General features: G+C 54.1%; 7 protein-coding genes across 7 annotated transcripts; 4 read left to right on the top strand and 3 right to left on the bottom strand.

Moving 5' to 3' along the window:
• Positions 1 to 11: 11 nt before the first annotated feature.
• On the top strand, positions 12 to 1,050 carry N7474_005280 (uncharacterized protein; the record flags this gene model as incomplete). The annotated part of the gene is made up of 6 exons (XM_057196695.1): positions 12 to 57; positions 112 to 138; positions 204 to 392; positions 438 to 500; positions 554 to 963; positions 1,018 to 1,050. The coding sequence occupies 6 exons, from the start codon at positions 12 to 14 to the stop codon at positions 1,048 to 1,050; spliced, it is 768 nt and encodes a 255-aa protein (XP_057054091.1).
• A 305-nt stretch (positions 1,051 to 1,355) lies between these two features.
• Positions 1,356 to 3,091, top strand: N7474_005279 (putative spindle poison sensitivity protein Scp3; the record flags this gene model as incomplete). Its single annotated transcript, XM_057196694.1, has 3 exons — positions 1,356 to 1,467; positions 1,560 to 1,681; positions 1,763 to 3,091. The coding sequence occupies 3 exons, from the start codon at positions 1,356 to 1,358 to the stop codon at positions 3,089 to 3,091; spliced, it is 1,563 nt and encodes a 520-aa protein (XP_057054090.1).
• Positions 3,092 to 3,975: 884 nt separating this feature from the next.
• N7474_005278 (putative RSC complex subunit (RSC1)) lies at positions 3,976 to 6,768 on the bottom strand (the record flags this gene model as incomplete). The annotated part of the gene is made up of 5 exons (XM_057196693.1): positions 3,976 to 4,908; positions 4,971 to 6,227; positions 6,290 to 6,358; positions 6,421 to 6,583; positions 6,641 to 6,768. The coding sequence occupies 5 exons, from the start codon at positions 6,766 to 6,768 to the stop codon at positions 3,976 to 3,978; spliced, it is 2,550 nt and encodes an 849-aa protein (XP_057054089.1).
• A 578-nt stretch (positions 6,769 to 7,346) lies between these two features.
• On the top strand, positions 7,347 to 8,345 carry N7474_005277 (ubiquitin-specific protease OTU1; the record flags this gene model as incomplete). The annotated part of the gene is made up of 1 exon (XM_057196692.1): positions 7,347 to 8,345. One exon carries the CDS (start codon positions 7,347 to 7,349, stop codon positions 8,343 to 8,345), a length of 999 nt encoding a protein of 332 aa, XP_057054088.1.
• A 167-nt stretch (positions 8,346 to 8,512) lies between these two features.
• N7474_005276 (serine/threonine protein kinase CDC7) lies at positions 8,513 to 10,141 on the bottom strand (the record flags this gene model as incomplete). Its single annotated transcript, XM_057196691.1, has 4 exons — positions 8,513 to 9,199; positions 9,259 to 9,319; positions 9,373 to 9,817; positions 9,880 to 10,141. 4 exons carry the CDS (start codon positions 10,139 to 10,141, stop codon positions 8,513 to 8,515), a joined length of 1,455 nt encoding a protein of 484 aa, XP_057054087.1.
• Positions 10,142 to 10,347: 206 nt separating this feature from the next.
• Positions 10,348 to 14,184, top strand: N7474_005275 (condensin subunit YCS4; the record flags this gene model as incomplete). Its single annotated transcript, XM_057196690.1, has 5 exons — positions 10,348 to 11,158; positions 11,208 to 11,331; positions 11,384 to 11,525; positions 11,579 to 13,957; positions 14,011 to 14,184. 5 exons carry the CDS (start codon positions 10,348 to 10,350, stop codon positions 14,182 to 14,184), a joined length of 3,630 nt encoding a protein of 1,209 aa, XP_057054086.1.
• Positions 14,185 to 14,668: 484 nt separating this feature from the next.
• On the bottom strand, positions 14,669 to 16,241 carry N7474_005274 (putative oxysterol binding protein (Orp8); the record flags this gene model as incomplete). Its single annotated transcript, XM_057196689.1, has 6 exons — positions 14,669 to 15,622; positions 15,692 to 15,751; positions 15,805 to 15,874; positions 15,926 to 15,965; positions 16,025 to 16,101; positions 16,162 to 16,241. 6 exons carry the CDS (start codon positions 16,239 to 16,241, stop codon positions 14,669 to 14,671), a joined length of 1,281 nt encoding a protein of 426 aa, XP_057054085.1.
• Positions 16,242 to 16,509: the final 268 nt, after the last annotated feature.

The raw sequence follows: 16,509 nt of genomic DNA, 5'->3' as shown, positions 1-16,509 counted from the left end.
AAATCATCACCATGGCTCCGCGCAAGAGCAAGACAGATGCGCCAGGCGGGACTGATGGTGCGTCCTCGTCCCACAGAGTCACCGAAAGGTCACTGACTGGACTGGGCACAGATGCTGCCATGATCCTCGAGTACCTTCGTGAGTGTTCTTGCCATACATACGGATTCCTCCGCTGCTCACCGGTCCTGATGTGGTCCTTCCAGGCAAACAGAAGTGCGTATTTCTTCTCTTGATCGGCTGGATTCTGGCTGACCCGGAGTTGGCGCAGTCGTCCTTACTCGGTGTGCCTGAGGCTTCCCATGCCCTCCACTGGATATTGACTGACACAATTGCTTTCGAGGCCATTGAGGTCTCGGCCAATCTGCACAATAAAGTCAACAAAGGCGAGGGCTGTCTATAAACCCTGTGATGCGCTTCTACTGACGATTCATCTACAGCGCAAGCTGCTAAGCACCTCCAGAAACTGCATCAAGACGGGCGGATTGAAGGACGCGTTTCCGGTTCGTGGATATGTATACCTTTCCTCCCCTGCAGTTACTGAATCCAGGTTTAGGAAAGCAGACGGTCTATCATACTCTGCAGGATACGTCCGATACTTCCATCGCTGATGCACTCGCTACTCTGGAACAAGAGAACCATCAACTTCAAGACGAGCTTCATGCCCTCAAAGCGACCGAGAAAGAGGCCCGCGCGGGACTGGCAGCCTTCGAAGCACGACCCCGGCTGAACAGGCTCCGTCACGACATTCTCCAACTCGAAAACGAACGAGACGCCATCCAAGCTCGACTGGCCGAGCTGGACAGCGCGGATGCGGTCCAGATTTCGCTCGCTGAACGTGAAGCGCTCGACCAGGAATGGAAATGCTGGCAGCGACATGCCGCGGTGCGTCGTCGCATTTGTCGCGAGCTGTGGGGGATCTGCTCGGAGGTGCCGCCGGAGGGGATGACTGCGCCGGAGCTGTGGGTAAGTACATCAGTGCTCTTATTATCAGAGCTCTGACCAGGTCGTGTGGCGTAGGAGTCGTTGGGGCTGGAAGGGGTGCTCCAATAGAGAAAGGGATTCACCGATCAGTTGACGAGTCTCGTGGTAACTTTCTATTAATACAGCCAGATTCATCGTCATAGCATACATAGTTCAGTCGTGATCAGGCAAGTAAGAATGCAAGTACCGCTGACTACATACTTCTGACCGCCCGGACCTTCTCATCCCCCACTCTGCTCTCCTCATCTTCTCTTTCGCTCTCTCTCGCTCCTTCTTCCGGTCCTTTTCTTTTCCTCTCTTCTCTTCCTCCAAAATCAGCGGCGATGCAGGTGTCAGCCTCTCGTCAGGATTCTGTTGGCTCAAATCGCCCCGACATGCGAGGTCGCGCGCTTCCTGTGCCTTCCGGGCAGCCTGCCCAGAATGGTCATTCGCGCAACCACTCGGGCCTCGACATGGCTCGCAGCCCGCCCAACCCCGGCAACAAGAGTGCGTCGGATTCCTCTTTCCCCTTCATACTCATCATTTTGCTGGCTCTCCAGTCCATCTCGGGTCTTCAAGCTAACTCAACTTATCCATAGACACCAAACATGTTCCCTGCAAATTCTTCCGCCAGGGTGCCTGTCAGGCTGGCCCCGCCTGTCCTTTCTTACATTCAACCGACTCGGCCGTGGACTATGCTCCATGCAAATACTTTACCAAGGTATGGGTTCTGTCAGAAATTTCGAACCCGGTGACTCCGGCTTTCCCGAGGTGCTGACGATCCTTTTTTTTTTTTTGGTAGGGCAACTGCAAGTTTGGCGCAAAGTGTGCATTGGCGCACATCCTCCCCGATGGGCGTCGGGTCAATCGCCCGACTGGGGGCATGAGCGTGGGCGGCAGCCATCTGAACCTCGGTGGCCGAGTCAATCCGCAGACCTATGTCAACCAAGACTCCGCCTTAACCAACTCCGTCCTCTCGCAGCAACGCATGAACGGTCACGAGCCTCGATATGCCCAACAGGAAGACTTCCCAGCCTTGCACGGGCAGCAGCAGCCCAACTATGATACGATCCCCACGATTGATGCCGGGCTGGCCTCCGACCCAGGTTCCAAATATGGCTCACCGGCGGACGACGTTCGATTCCCCATGTCGCCCAATCACCACCATCTTACAGCCTTGGATGCACCACTCCCAGCCTCATTCGACAGCCAAGGGATCTCGCATGCCGCCCGCTATGGTCCAGTAGCTGCCTCCGTCCCCTCAAAATTCGGCGTTGAACTGTCTCCACCGACACAGCGCCCCGGCGCAGAAGCTTTTCGGAACCTGCGCGACTTTGGACAAGGGTCTGATTTCCGAAAGCATTCGTCCAACATCGGATCATCTCCTCCTGCACCTGATGACAACATTGGCCCCCGGTTCCTGCACTCCTCACGCCCCGTCAAACCACGCATGCTCTCCGCGTCCGTGCCCCGACCTGCCGCCCTCGATGACTGGGCGGAGGGCGACTTTCCCATGGAGGAGGACTATCTTCCAATTAACCTGCACGATGATGTCCTCACACCACAGGAGAAGTTGCGTCGACTCTCGCGGACAGACCATGACTTGAGTTCGAGCCACCGCGACATGAGTGGCCTGGGCATGACCAGCTCCAGTTTCTCCAAGAATGGCTCACCCTTGGCTTCCAGTCCGTCTCGTTTTGGTGCGCTGTTTGCCAAGCAACGTCAAAAGAAAGAAGACGATACCCACGGTTCCTCCTACCCGCACATTGGTTCCCCGCTGCGTGAATCGTCTTTGAATCCAATTGGCAGCCCTAGCCTGGGTCCCATTGGCAGCCGTGCATCCCAAGACGGCTCACCATTTGTCTCCAGCCCTGGTCGCCAGTCGTCGATGTCTATGATATCCGAGCAGCTCAGCGGCATGTCCCTCCACCCAGGCCCTGTCCGCCTCTCTTCCGGCACCGGACCGAGCAGCAGTGGCCGCCTGGACCGTTCCATGGCCTCTCCGTTACCGACAAGTAAGATCGACGAAGAGGAGCAGAGCGACTTGGTCTTCTCCATGGAGGAAGAGGAGGGCAACAAGCGGAACAGTGCATCCTGGAACTCCGATACCAAGGAAGCTTCCGCCGCTTAATCATGTTTTTATCCTTTTCACGACGACACGGGCCAAGCGACGTTCACGCCTTCGGACATTGTTCATACCAACCAAAAGAGAGGCATTGGAGTTTTTATCGTTTTACTGGGACACAACAACAGCATACGGAGCGTAAAAAAAAACATCGGAAATCACCGGCTTTAACGGCTGGTATCCATCCCATGGAGTCATGGTTCAACACAAAGAGACACCAGGCATTCGGAGACTTCGACCTCTCCCTCCATTCAAATCCCTGCACCCGTCATAGACTGACCATCACCATCTTTTTCATTTAGACTCGTCCCTCGTTTGCCAAGGGATACTTTTTTCTCGCCGGCAGATTGGCCACCTCTTGTATTTATCCCCGCTTCTCTTCTCTTCTTTTTTGACCTGGATCTCTTTGACCATCTATCTCGTTTCTTGGGTTCTGGTATCTGACTCCTTGTTGGACTTCCTGATTTCAACCTTGGGTTTATCTTTCTATTGGTTTTGCGTGTTAAGTCATTTTGAGCCGCCTCTCCTGCTCTGTTTGGTTCATGAGTCAACGACCTTGCTTTTATTGTGTTGGTGTTTCTCTGGTGGTTTGTTTACTTTGCGTGTTTCATGGATCGTGTGCCGCCAAGAGCCTCAAATCATGTACAAATTGGACATCGCGGTACTGTGCAAATAAACAGACGTGATTCATCTACATTACTCCCACTTATTTTAGATCTGGTAATATCGATTCGTTCGGTTCCTAGATTGATCTATTCATACATACCTCCTAACTCCTTCACAGAGATGCCCTTGTCCCACCCAGAAAACTCCAGTCTGAAATGCCTCGGCCCCAGTATCAAAACAGAAGAGCAATAAAAACAGAACCCTCAATCTACTTTCATTCTGGATTAGATCTCGTCCTGGTACACTGCACTGCCTTGGAGATCTGCAGGACCTTCGTGTGTGGACAGTGCCTGGATCCGGGTGATTTGCTCCGCTGCAACGCGATCAGCCAGAATGCCGTATTCGCGGATCTTGCCGTCGGCCGCGCGCACTTTGTCCGCCTGATCCTGATAGAGCAACTTGTACAGCTCATCTGTGCCAGCAACGATCTGTTGCACCATGGCCTTCACTGCTTTGGGCGCAAGGGCTTCTACGCGGCTGGCGAGGGCCGTCTCCTCATCCGCCCGCAAGCGCTTCGCGGCTTCCTCTCGTTCCTTTTTCTCCTCGGTCCTCTTGCGCTTTCTTTCCTCGACTCGCTTCTGGCGCGCCTCTTTCGTGGCCATGTACTTGAGGGAATGGCTCAGTTTCTGTTGCGAAGGGGGGATGATGTCCAAGGGAGGAGCGGAGAAGAAGAGCACGCGGCCTTTGTCGTCGCAGTGAAACTGCGCACGGATATCGGGTGGGATTGCCGCGTTGGCGGCGTCGCTGAGGTTGAAGACTTCAACCGGACGGGGCGCGTTGGGGTTATACACGGCGGGCTGCAAGCGATTGGCTGGATAGGAGGTGTAAGGAGACGGCTGCGCGTAGCTAGGCGATGCCTGGTAACCGGCGGCCACGTGAGGCGACTGCTGAGCAAAGTTACTGGGACGGCGCTGGAGGTTCTGGTACATCTGTGGCGGATAAGCTCCCGCGGGACCGGGAACCGGAGAGGCCTGGGTTGGCGCCGCAGGAGAGCGTGCTTGAAGTGGAGGAACCCCAGGGAGTGCAGAACCACCTGGGCTGCCCATACTGGCCCGTGCAAGTCCTTGGCTCATGGAAGATTGACGAGCCGCAGCCGGAGCCATGGTGGGCGGGGGTACAGGTGGAGGTGATGGGGTGGGCTCTGGTGGCGGAGACTCCTAAAAAAGGATGGGGTGATTAGTTTGGGGGTTGCATAACTTGACAGTGTTTTGGCACTCACATTTTCATCCCGGGGGCGACGATGGACAGCACCTACAACAGGCGGTGCGTTGTCCGCTCCCCAGGTCGGTTTAGGCAGATCGTCGGTCTCCTTGGCATCGTCCTTGAGCAGGTGCTTGATCGGACTAGGAATCTTCTTGATCTTCCGTGGCATATCAAAAAGATCCATCTCATAGTCCTTGTCCCGCACCTCGTCGGGAAGACAGCTGGCCCAGGTCTTGATTTTGTTCAGTTTGTGTTTTTCCTCGTTGTAGCGAGCTTCGCAAACGTAGATCTCCTTGTCTGGTGCAAGATCCCTGGGGCGGCCCCGGCTGTACCGAGTGAAAAACATGACGAAGCAACGATCCACGATCTCATCGATCCTGTGGTCGCGGTACTGACCCGTCTTGACCACCTCGTTCGGGTAGAAATGCTTTTCAAACTGATGCACCGTCTGCTCCGGACGGTAATACCAACAAGCGTTGATCCATTTCTCCCCTTCCGAGTCCTGCCAGGTCCGGTAGATCTGCGCAACAATGGGCTTGGTCACGTCGTTTGGATTTTGAATGTGCACCCAGTCTCCGACCTTCCACAGCTCGCCTCGGAATAGAATTCCGTCCGGCAGAGGGAAACGACCATCCTCCATGAGAAAGTCGCTGTCAGGCTTCTTCTTCTCTTGCTCGGCCAACTTGCGCGACTCGTTCTGAAGATCGACCGCATCCTTGTAGATCTGGCTGTCCGACTGGTTGTAGAGCTTGGCATTTTCGAACATGAGATCCAGATCGCGCATGAAGTGATCGACCGAGTGGTACTTCTTGCGCTTCGACTTGCGCTTGATGATATCGATGGCAATCGGCTCCTTGATCTCGACGTAGTAGTCCGGGTAGGCGGCCTTGTCGGGGAGTCGTTCAAAGTGGCCAATTTTCAGGTAACCGCCAGACCCTTTGAATTTCCGGATGCCCTTCAAGATGGTCTTGATCCTGGTCTCCATGGGAGTATCCACCCGCGGAGGGCGGCCTCGTTTCTTGGGTTCATGGGCAGATTTCTGGTTGGGGTCCTTCACTCCACGCTTGGAGCCTGGTTTCGGCCCTGGTTTCTTCCTCCGTCGGCCCTCATCGTCCGAGTCCTCCTCGTCATCTTCTTCCTCCTCTTCCTCCTCCTCCTCTTCTTCGGGAAGAGGGTCCGGCTCTGGAATTTCTCCCAGATCGGGCAGTTCAGCCTCCTCCGCAGAGATCACTCCATGGTCCACCAGCTTCTTGAATTCCGCAACGAAGACATCCTGTCGGGTTGCAGAGGTGGTTAGTCGCGTCGCGGCTCTAAGCGATTGGTTTTCCCACGTACTTTGATAATGATCGAATCCTCATAGGCTTGGGACTTGGGACGATTGTATGTTTGCGCATTATGTGGGATCTAGCCAGCAGCAGAGACATGTTAGTGGCCAATCTCTCATCACCGGAGCGGGAGTCTCCTACCAAAGCACAGTCGCGCACAAAGTCCCCAAATTGCTTGTATTCGCGTTTGTTGATTTTTTGTTTCAGAATACTCAAGGCCATCGGCTCCTTGATAATGTCGTAGTAATCGGGGACGATGCGCTTGTTCACGCTGCGTTGGAACAGTCGCGACGGGTCGTAACCACTACGGCGCAAACCAGTTAGACCGATCACACGCGCCAACGCAGACACGACGACTTACTCTGGCTCTCTGTAGTCATAGACTGCAGTGAGGACCTCCGTCATGCCCTTCCATTTTTCGTCGGTGAGGGCGTCGCCCTCAATCGACTTGACGGGCTGGTCAGGCTGCGAGCTCTCCTCGGACGCCATACCGTTGACTATCACCCACAGCGATGTGTTGGGCCAAAGGTAACAATTTTAGGATGCGACGGGGACTGGAATCAGCAGGCTCGACACCTTGGGAGAATTGGTCGCGAAGACGAGAGCGAGCACCGTAACTGAACTAGGAGAATGTTTCGCTGAGTCAGCATAATGTAATATTACCTTCCTCCTGTATTACCGCGGTATCGGTATCGAGTATTCCTTCCATTGCATTTCACCACATTGGATCTTCAATATCGGACGCTGCGGCGGTCCTGTCGGGCGGATGTCCCTATAGTGCTCGATAATCCATAAGCCAATGTGCGGAACACCCAGGACACGACACTGCGACACACGCTTTCTGGCCAGGTTCTCTTGCCTGGATAGACTGTCTTTTGATTCCTTCACTCTACATCTACTACCTACCCAACCGTAGTGGTTCCCGCTAGCTAGGAGCTCCCTAAGTTTACCTAGGGACCTACCCCACACCCAGCCGTCATTGCATTATCAGTGGTGGGCCTCGGCCGCCGGAACCGCCACCTTTCGTCTTCTCCCACGACACACTTCCTCTATCCATCGGCCTCAGCATGCGACTCCGTGTCCGTGGCCCCTCAGGTCAGTCGACCGTCACTTTGGATGATGCGGCCACCATCGAAGATCTCCGCGCTCAGATCGCGGAGAAGACGGGCCTCAGTGCTTTCAGCGTGAAATACGGGTACCCCGATCTGAGGCCGCTAGACCTGGAGAATGGCCAGCCGGATCAGAAGCTTGCAGATCTTGGAGTCAACCTCAACGGCGAGTCACTGATCGTGGCACAGAAAGAGGGAGCTGCGCCCGCAGTGAGTGATGGCACCCCGAAGGAGCCCGCTCCCCCAACCACCCGGCAGCCATCCAAGCAACCGCTCCAGTCACAGCACGAGAAGTCCGCCGATGATCCGCCCGAGATTGCCTCTCCCGAGCATGGAGGCACATTTGTGCTCCGCGTCATGCCCGACGACAACTCGTGTCTGTTCCGCGCGGTGGGCGCCGCAGTCATGGGCGACATGGACACAATGGTCGAGCTGCGTTCGATCGTGGCAGGGGCCATCCAAACAAACCCAACAGAATATACCGCAGCGATTCTGGGCAAACGGCCGGACGAATATTGTCGCTGGATCCAGAATGAGGATTCATGGGGCGGGGCAATTGAACTCAAGGCCTTGAGCGAATATTTCAACATCGAGATCTGTTCAATCGACGTGCAAACACTTCACATGTTTCAGTTCAACGAGGGCGCCCCGACTCGGTGTATTGTGGTTTACTCTGGCATTCACTACGACGTCCTTGCACTCACTCCATCTGCTCCGCCGTATAGTCGTGCCAATCATTTCACGACTGATGACACCAAGGTCTTTGATGCGGCCGACCCGGTCGTTCTGGGGAAGGCCAAGGAGATGTGTCGGATTCTCCAAAGCAAGCACTACTACACAGACACCGCTGGCTTCCTTCTCCGGTGCAACACCTGTGGCGGCACCTTCACTGGAGAGAAGGGGGCTAGCCAACATGCTACGGAGACCGGCCATTATGATTTTGGGGAATCTGGTTAGCATTGGGGGGTTATTGGTTTTGAGTATACGCATTTCGCGGGGCGATATTGTATATGGGCATTTGTCTTTCCCCTTGGGAAAATTTTCATTAGGATCTACTATAGGAGCGAACAGTTTTGACATGGATAGCATTGAAACAGCGTCATATATCGTACAAACTTTGGGTCTCATACCATGGCGACCTCGTCTACCTCCTCGTCTTCACCTCCACCCTCCTCCTCGGCAGAATCCGCACTTTCATCGTCGGGGTGGCCTCCCCATTCCACATCATGAAGGATGGGGTTGAGGAAGAATTCATGCTGCAGGGCCTCTGCAGCACTCAGACGCTTGGAGGGATCCAGCTCCATCAATCCGGACAAAAGGCGCGTTGCCTGTTGCTCGCTTTCAGTCAAGTCCTCAACACAGCTCGACCACTTGACCAATTTCTCCCAGCTGTACCCTTTCTCTCCGATTGTCGGGATGTTCGTTTCGAATATCTGCCCGTGCAAGGCTGCCGCTGTCTTCATGCGGCGCGTTCCAAAGATACTGGACATTTCAATCATCGCATCGATGTCATCCGCGGAGTTGAAGAAGGGGAACCGGCGTCCAAGCAAAGTGAGGAGAATGACACCGACTGACCACAGGTCAATCTTTGTGGTCTGTGAAGTACACTTGAAAAGAACCTCCGGTGCTCGAAAGCCACGAGTGCCGGCACGGTTCGCGCGCCTTGATGGCCGAGAGTCGGCTTTGGGGTGACCAGCTGACAACCCATTGGGCGGAGGGTTCTTGGAATAGTAGCTGGAAAGGATTCGGCTTCGGCGAACATAGGTTGGGTGCGCGCAGAGGCACGGAGTGGTATACTCGGATCCTTGGCGCTGTAGAGGCAAAGAGGATTAGCTTCCTGTGTGTAGGATGAGTCTGGAGGGGGTCTCACTTCTGCCAGGCCAAAATCAACCAGGACCCCTTCTTTTAAATCCGGATTATAGAGGAAGTTGCTGCAACGATGGTCAACAGCAATCAAGAAAAAGTAGAATGACAGAAAGCATACGTAGGCTTGATGTCCCGGTGGAGGATACTGTGCTCATGGACTGATTGCAGCGCAGTCAAGAGTGATCGCAGATAATGGCGCATGTCCGCAACCATAAAGGTGCGGTACTGAATGCGAAAGTCGGTATGTGGAAAGAAGGGCAGCACCGCGACGACCTGGTCCTGGTACCGGAACGCTGTGATGAGAGGGCACACCGATTTACACCCTCGCAAATCATGCAGCAGCTCGAGTTCGTTCTGAATCCGGATAGGGCTGCTTGTGACATAGATCTTCTTCAACGCCACGAAGCGCGCCTTCTTCCGCCCCACAGGTTCGCCCTCAACGCGCCGCCGTTTGGAGGGAGGGCTGGCCCAGGTGTCGTGCTGGGCCTGGTCAAAGATATCCCAGTCGTTCAGGTAGTGATCGTACAGTAGGTCTTCTGCTTTGTACACCGTGGAGAAGGTGCCTGCAGTTGGCACACTGTCAGTCACTTTGCCACTTGCTCCTCAGATCGAAAAGCAACCATACCTTCTCCGATCCGATTGACCAGACGAAACCGATCTGAGATTCCCGGGAAAGTGTCCTCCAGCTTCTTCATATCCTCCCGGACGGACTCGTCGACTTCTTCTTCCTCCTCGAAGTCGGCCTGGTCCTGGGAAGCGTCGGTATTGTCGCCAGACCCATCGTCCTCTTCAGACGCGTGTCTGTGCTTCATTGAGCGCGGTTGTCGAAATGAACTGCTCCGTTGAAGCTCAAACACCTCTGACTGGGCCGCACGAAGAGCGGACATGAGGGGCAGAGGGCATGGGAGAAACACGGATGGGCTTGTTGGGTCTCTAGTTACAGACCCTACTGAACGCGGGCATTATTGCCCATAGTTACCGCCCAACACCAAACAGGCAAAAACAAAACAGCTGACCTAATCGGATTTGTTTCTCCCCGCCGCAGCTGATCGCGCTCATCCATCCATCTTCCTTCCCATCCCACCATCCAACCATGGAGGACAGAATACAGTTCGACATCAACGATTCGCTCAAGTACTACTTGAGCGATCCCACCTCCATCCCCACTCCCGATGCCGATCCTGAACTGCTGGACTGCGAGTCCGATCCCGAGCAGCTGTCCGCAGCCCTAGTGGACAATGTCCTGAACCCCATCGTGGACGCAGTGGCGGAGAACCCAGAAGGATTGACGCGATCCTCGTTCTTTGACTCCCTGCAGCTTCTTTTAAAGTGCGCCCCGGTCCCTTCCCAACCCCCCCATGGCCCATCTGGAATCGACTCTGAACTCTTGAACTCTTGCAGATACTCAACCCTTCTCCCCACCAAGTCACTCAGCAAACTCCTGGATTTAATCGTCTCGGGACTGTCGGTTGAGGCGGACATGATTCACAGTGACCTCGAGTCCGACGAGCAGGATGGTATCCAACACCATAAGCAGCTACTGGAAATGTATGGATTTCTCCTTCAGTGGGCTCTCTCCGCCGTCGAAGTCAAAGCCGCAGAAAAATCGACCGAGGCCGCACCCGCACGCCGAGGAACAGGGAAATCCAAGAAGGCGGCCAAGGATGGCCATTGGGACTGGACCCCGCAGATCCAAATATCGATGGAGACCATGTGCAAGGTGATGAAACTTAAACTGGGACGCATATTTCTGACCACTTCGGATCGTGACACATTCATTAATTTGTTTACCCGCACGATCTATCTCATTCTCGAGAGCGAGCAGCGCGTCAAGAGCATGGCCATTCGCATGCACGCTTTCAAGGTTCTGTGCATTGCGGTCAAGCACCATGGCCACGCATTCGGTAGGTTGAGAAGACGCGGTGGTGTACATTATTCTGACCGGACACGTAGGAGCGCAAACTTCAATCGTGCAGAGCCTGACTTATTTTGAGCATCTGTCGGAACCCATGGCCGAATTCCTTCACATTCTCGCAGAGCAATATGACTATCCGCAACTCTCAGATGAGATCTTGAAGTATGACCATGTCCGATTCCTTGGCTGTTCGTCCAGTGCTCACATTGTATAGGGAGCTCGGAAATAAGGAATTCAACTCCAATGACACAAGAGGGCCCAAGTCCGTGTCGGCATTTATTGTGAAGCTCTCTGGGCTTGCCCCCAGGCTGATCATCAAACAAATGACCCTCTTGGCCAAACAACTTGATAGCGAAGTATCTTCATTTCCCCACCCGTTTACCTCATGTCTAGACTGACACCATTCAAGTCGTATACCCTCCGCTGTGCAGTCGTTGAGGTCTGCGGGAACCTCATTTCCGATCTGAGTAGACAGGAAGAGCGCAGTGAAAATTACAAAACCCAGATCAATGCGTTTTTCGATGTCCTCGAAGAGCGATTTCTCGATATCAACCCTTACTGCCGCTGCCGAGCCATCCAGGTGTACATGAGAATATGCGACTTGGAGCAGAAATTTCCCAAGAGACGACAGGCAGCCGCTGAGTTGGCCGCACGAAGCTTGGAAGACAAGAGCAGCAACGTGCGTCGAAATGCCATTAAGTTGCTCGCTAAGCTTGTCTCCACCCATCCATTCAGCGTGATGCACGGTGGACAGCTTTCGGAAAAAGAATGGACAGCCCGACTTGACAGTGTGGATGCCGAATTGAACGAGCTGCGGCCTCCTGAAACCCCAGGGTTTGAGGGGGTCACTCAGGTGGTTGACCCAGACCTGTTAGACGAGGCCACTCAGATGCCGGATGACTCTCCTTCCAAAGCGCCCCGCATGACCGAGGAGCAGAAACAAGCCGAAATGGAAAAGGCCGCGGAACAAGCAGCAACGTCTGAGTTGTTGACTCGGCTGCAATTGACAAGGAAGTACTATAATGAGGCCATTCGCTTCATCGAAGTGCTTCACACGGCTTCCACTGTCGTCTCACAATTGCTCTCATCTCGCAACAAGAGCGAGGTCATCGAGGCCATGGACTTCTTTGTCGTTCTCGATGCGTACAAGGTGGAGACGGCTCGCAGTGGAATTCGCCGCATGATCCGCCTGATCTGGACTAAGGGCAACAGCGATGAAGGAAAGGGTGTCCAGACGCATCTGATCGATTCCTATAAAGGTCTCTTCTTTGATGCACCAGACTCTTTCAGCCCCAACGATGCTGCAAACTATATCGCTCGCAATATGATCAGTTTGACCTTCGGATCGACACCAGCTGAACTCACATGCCTCGAGCAACTACTTTCTACCATGATGAAGGCAGGCCATATATCAGAGGCGGTGATTGCCAAGCTGTGGCAGGTCTACAGTGTCCAAAAGAAAGAGATCTCACGAACCCAGCGCCGCGGGGCCATTATTGTCCTCGGTATGCTCGCTCTCGCAGATCCAGAAGTCGTGGTCAAGGAGACCGAAGCGATGTTGCGGATCGGTCTTGGAGGGTTGGGAAGGTCGGACCTTGTGCTTGCCAAATACACTTGCATTGCATTGCGACGCATGGTTCCCGGGCGTCAAGCGAAATCCCGCGATGTCGCCATCTCCAAGCTTCCTAACGACCATGCCGTTTTGACAAAACTCGCATCTATGCTGGAAATTGTCTCGAATAGCAAAGAGTGGTACGGTGTGGCTGAGCAAGCAATCAGCGCCATCTACACCCTATCCAAACACCCCGATGTTCTCTGCTCCGACATCCTTCGGCGGAAGACCGTGTTTGTTTTCTCACCCTATGCGCAACGCCCCTCCTCCTCCCACACCTCTGCCGAAGGAGAGGATCAACGACCAGCAACGGCATCGAGTGACGCCCAGGGGTCTGGTCCAAAGGCCTCGTCCGCTGCTCTCTCGCAATTGCTCTACGTCGTGGGTCACATCGCGATCAAGCAGATTGTGCACCTCGAGCTGTGCGAACTGGACTTCAAACGCCGCAAAGCCGAGCAGGAGAAAAACAAGCCTGCAAACCCTGTTCCTCAGCAGGACGAAAACGCCGAAGACGACGAGCTCGACCTGATCGGTGGTACTACCGAAGACGATTTCCAAGATGCCATGGCCCACATCAGGGAACGGGAGCTTCTCTACGGTGAGAACTCTCTGTTGGCCAAGTTCGGCCCTCTCGTGGCTGAGATTTGCGCGAACAACAATGCGTACCCGGATCGTGACTTGCAGGCCGCGGCGACACTGTGCATGGCCAAGCTGATGTGTGTGTCTGCTGAGTACTGTGAGAAAAACCTGCCACTGTTGATCACCATCATGGAACGGTCCGAGGATCCAATTGTGCGTAGTAACGCGGTGATTGCGCTCGGCGACATGGCAGTCTGCTTCAACCATCTCATCGATGAAAACACGGACTTCCTGTATCGCCGTTTGAATGACGACGAGGCCTCTGTGAAGCGTACATGTCTCATGACTCTCACCTTCCTCATCTTGGCCGGCCAGGTCAAAGTTAAGGGTCAGCTGGGTGAGATGGCCAAATGCCTGGAGGATGACGACAAGAAGATTGCGGATCTGGCGCGCATGTTCTTCACTGAATTGGCTACCAAGGACAACGCCGTGTATAACCACTTCGTCGACATGTTCAGTCTGCTGAGTGCGGAGCGCAACCTCGAGGAGGTTTCGCTGCGTCGGATCATCAAGTTCTTGATTGGGTTTGTCGAGAAGGTAAGCATTTCTCTCCCCTTCCATGTCAATGCTTGTGCTAACGATGTCTTCAGGAGAAACACGCCCGTCAGCTGGCCGACAAGTTGGCTGCACGGCTACCAAGATGTGAGACAGAGCGGCAGTGGAATGATGTTGCGTATGCTCTGTCTCTTCTGCCGCATAAGAATGAGGAAATCACGAAGACCGTTACCGCAGGCTTCACTAAGGTTGCCAGTGCGGCGGCCTAGATTTTCCTTGTCGGTCTTGACACACTATAATTTGTACATTGTTTGGATTGAGCATGGGTGCAACCGGAAAGGGATTGGTTTCTCGTGGAGTTTTGGTAATGAATTTTTACTTCAACCTATCAACAGCTCCCTCCTCGGAAAAGATCTGTTCTAGCGTATATTGTAATTCCTACAAGGGATTGCACAGGATGATACTTTATAAGTTTGTGCGGACTTCTATTATTCATTCTGAAAGCTTGGTTCAACTTCGGGCCGCAGTGACCACTGCTATCCATTATCCACAGAAGTGACCAGAGAGGAATGAGGGGGGGTCCAAGAAAAAAGATACATGAAGAGCGCCAGGTCCCTTATGTGAAAGATCTAAGTATGTGAAGAGAAGCAAGGCAGACCAAATAAAAAACAACAAAGAGACGCCGGGTCTGCATGGTCGCATGCCAGATACGCCATGGACAATAATCAAATCAACATGATCAAACCGGTTAGTTTATGCACCCTGCACGTCGCTCTCCTCCAGGGTGAAATCGCCGGACCGGATGCCTTCTAGGACTTTCTGTCCTTCCTTGGTCAGTTCCGGTTTGCCCAGCGGCGTGACTGCACCAGTGAAAAAGCGCGGCATCCACTCCTCGTCTTTCTCCTTGCGCTCTGCGGCCCGCTGTCGCTGCCGTTCCTCGATTTCCTGTTTCAGCTTGGTGGCCTGGGTGAACCGCTTGTCCACAATGGCGGAGGTGACTTCCGACCAGAATTTAAGCGATTCATTAGACAGTTGCTTTTCGTCCGGAGGGAGAGTCTTCGTCGTGGGGCAGAGAGGGGTGATATCGATCAGCAAGCAAGGCTCCTTGGCCCCTGTAGGGGTGAAATAGATCTTGCCATGCCAAGAGCCAGTGATCCGGGCCAGCACATCACCCTCTGGCACGTCTTTAATATTTGTGATGGTATCATTGTCCGGATCATAGCGGAAGATCACCCCCTGCAACCTATACTGAGACCGTCCAAGCCACCCGTCCTCCAGGTACTGCAGAATAGCCTTGACCTTCGTCTTCGGGCACTTGACATAGCAACTGTCGGCGACGGTAATCGACAGGGCGCCTCGCAGAAGGCCTCCCAGATGTGCAGACGGATGGGTTAACTGGTACTCCTCGTTGTCTCTCTTTTCGAGTGTGACGAAAATGCCCAGGTTGTGCTGACCAGGAGATACCCGAATGCTGGTGCCGGTGAACTTGGCGCTGATTTGGTCGAATCCCCGCGCGGTGACTCCCCGTTCGGCACAGTCAATGTAGAATGCCGAGACAGGTGGGTGGTGCGAGGTCTGCTCGGTCAAATAGGAGACCTTGACCTTTTCGCCGGTGCCATCATCAATGGTAGAAGTACCGCTGCTACCTGAGCTCACACCAGGCAAGTTCACTTCTTCGGGGACCGCATCGGACACGTCCCAGCTGCACTATATGAAAGCAAAGACGACAGGTTCAGCGGACCGAGAGCTTCCAGGAGGACAGAACAAGGGACTTACCCGGAAAAATTCACCGAGAGTCGAGTTGTATGGCTTGCACGGTTTGCCCTTGATGTATTTCTGTCGCGTTTTCAGCAAACGTCATCTTCCTCCGGGACCAATCAACGATATACCAGGTCCTTGGTAAACCAGAACCGCAACACCTCCAGCATCCGACCTAGCTCATCATCAGACTTGCCAATGCTGTAGCGCAGATGTCAGCATTAGTTTAGTGTGTTGAATTAGGGTGCTGACCTCGCAAAGGTCTCGGGCCGGTCGAGGTAGTGCCAATATTCTTGGGGAAACATCCAGTCAGCTTTTTTGAACCCCGCACAATCACAAGCCTCCACTTACCTAGATTCGGCCGGGGCTCGAGCAGCTGCGCTGGCAGCGAGAAGCGCACCGAGGCGATGTCTGTCACACCCACGAACCTAGTACACGCACATGCATCAGCGCTTTGTTCTTGTGTTGTGTCTCGCGGGGGCACGTACTTGCGGAGGATGCCCAGGAAGGTTTTCAGTTTGGAGGAATCATCGGGGATCTTCTCGGGTGTTGAGTCGACGGATGACATGACGGGTAAGGTTGTTGAAGCTGTCGGAGCGATGTGTGAGTGGGGGAACTTGAAGAACGTTTCGTTGGAGAGGCGAGGTGGTGGTGGGTGTGGGTAAAGGGTGGCAAACCGAGGAGCGTCTCGGGGACCTGCCTCTGGTTGTGGAGGAGAGACGAGGGAGGGATTCGACAAGAGACCGGGCAAGGCAGATCCCACGTAGACCGGGATGTTCCAGATTGAAGCAAACGAGAAAGCAAAAGAATGGAAAGAAAGAACGAAAGTTGGCAGC

The sequence above is a fragment of the Penicillium riverlandense genome, assembly GCF_028828495.1.
Source record: "Penicillium riverlandense strain IBT 135883 chromosome Unknown utg000003l_segment0_segment0, whole genome shotgun sequence".
Classification (NCBI taxonomy): Eukaryota; Fungi; Ascomycota; class Eurotiomycetes; order Eurotiales; family Aspergillaceae; genus Penicillium; species Penicillium riverlandense.
This window is presented reverse-complemented; position numbering and strand designations above follow the sequence as displayed.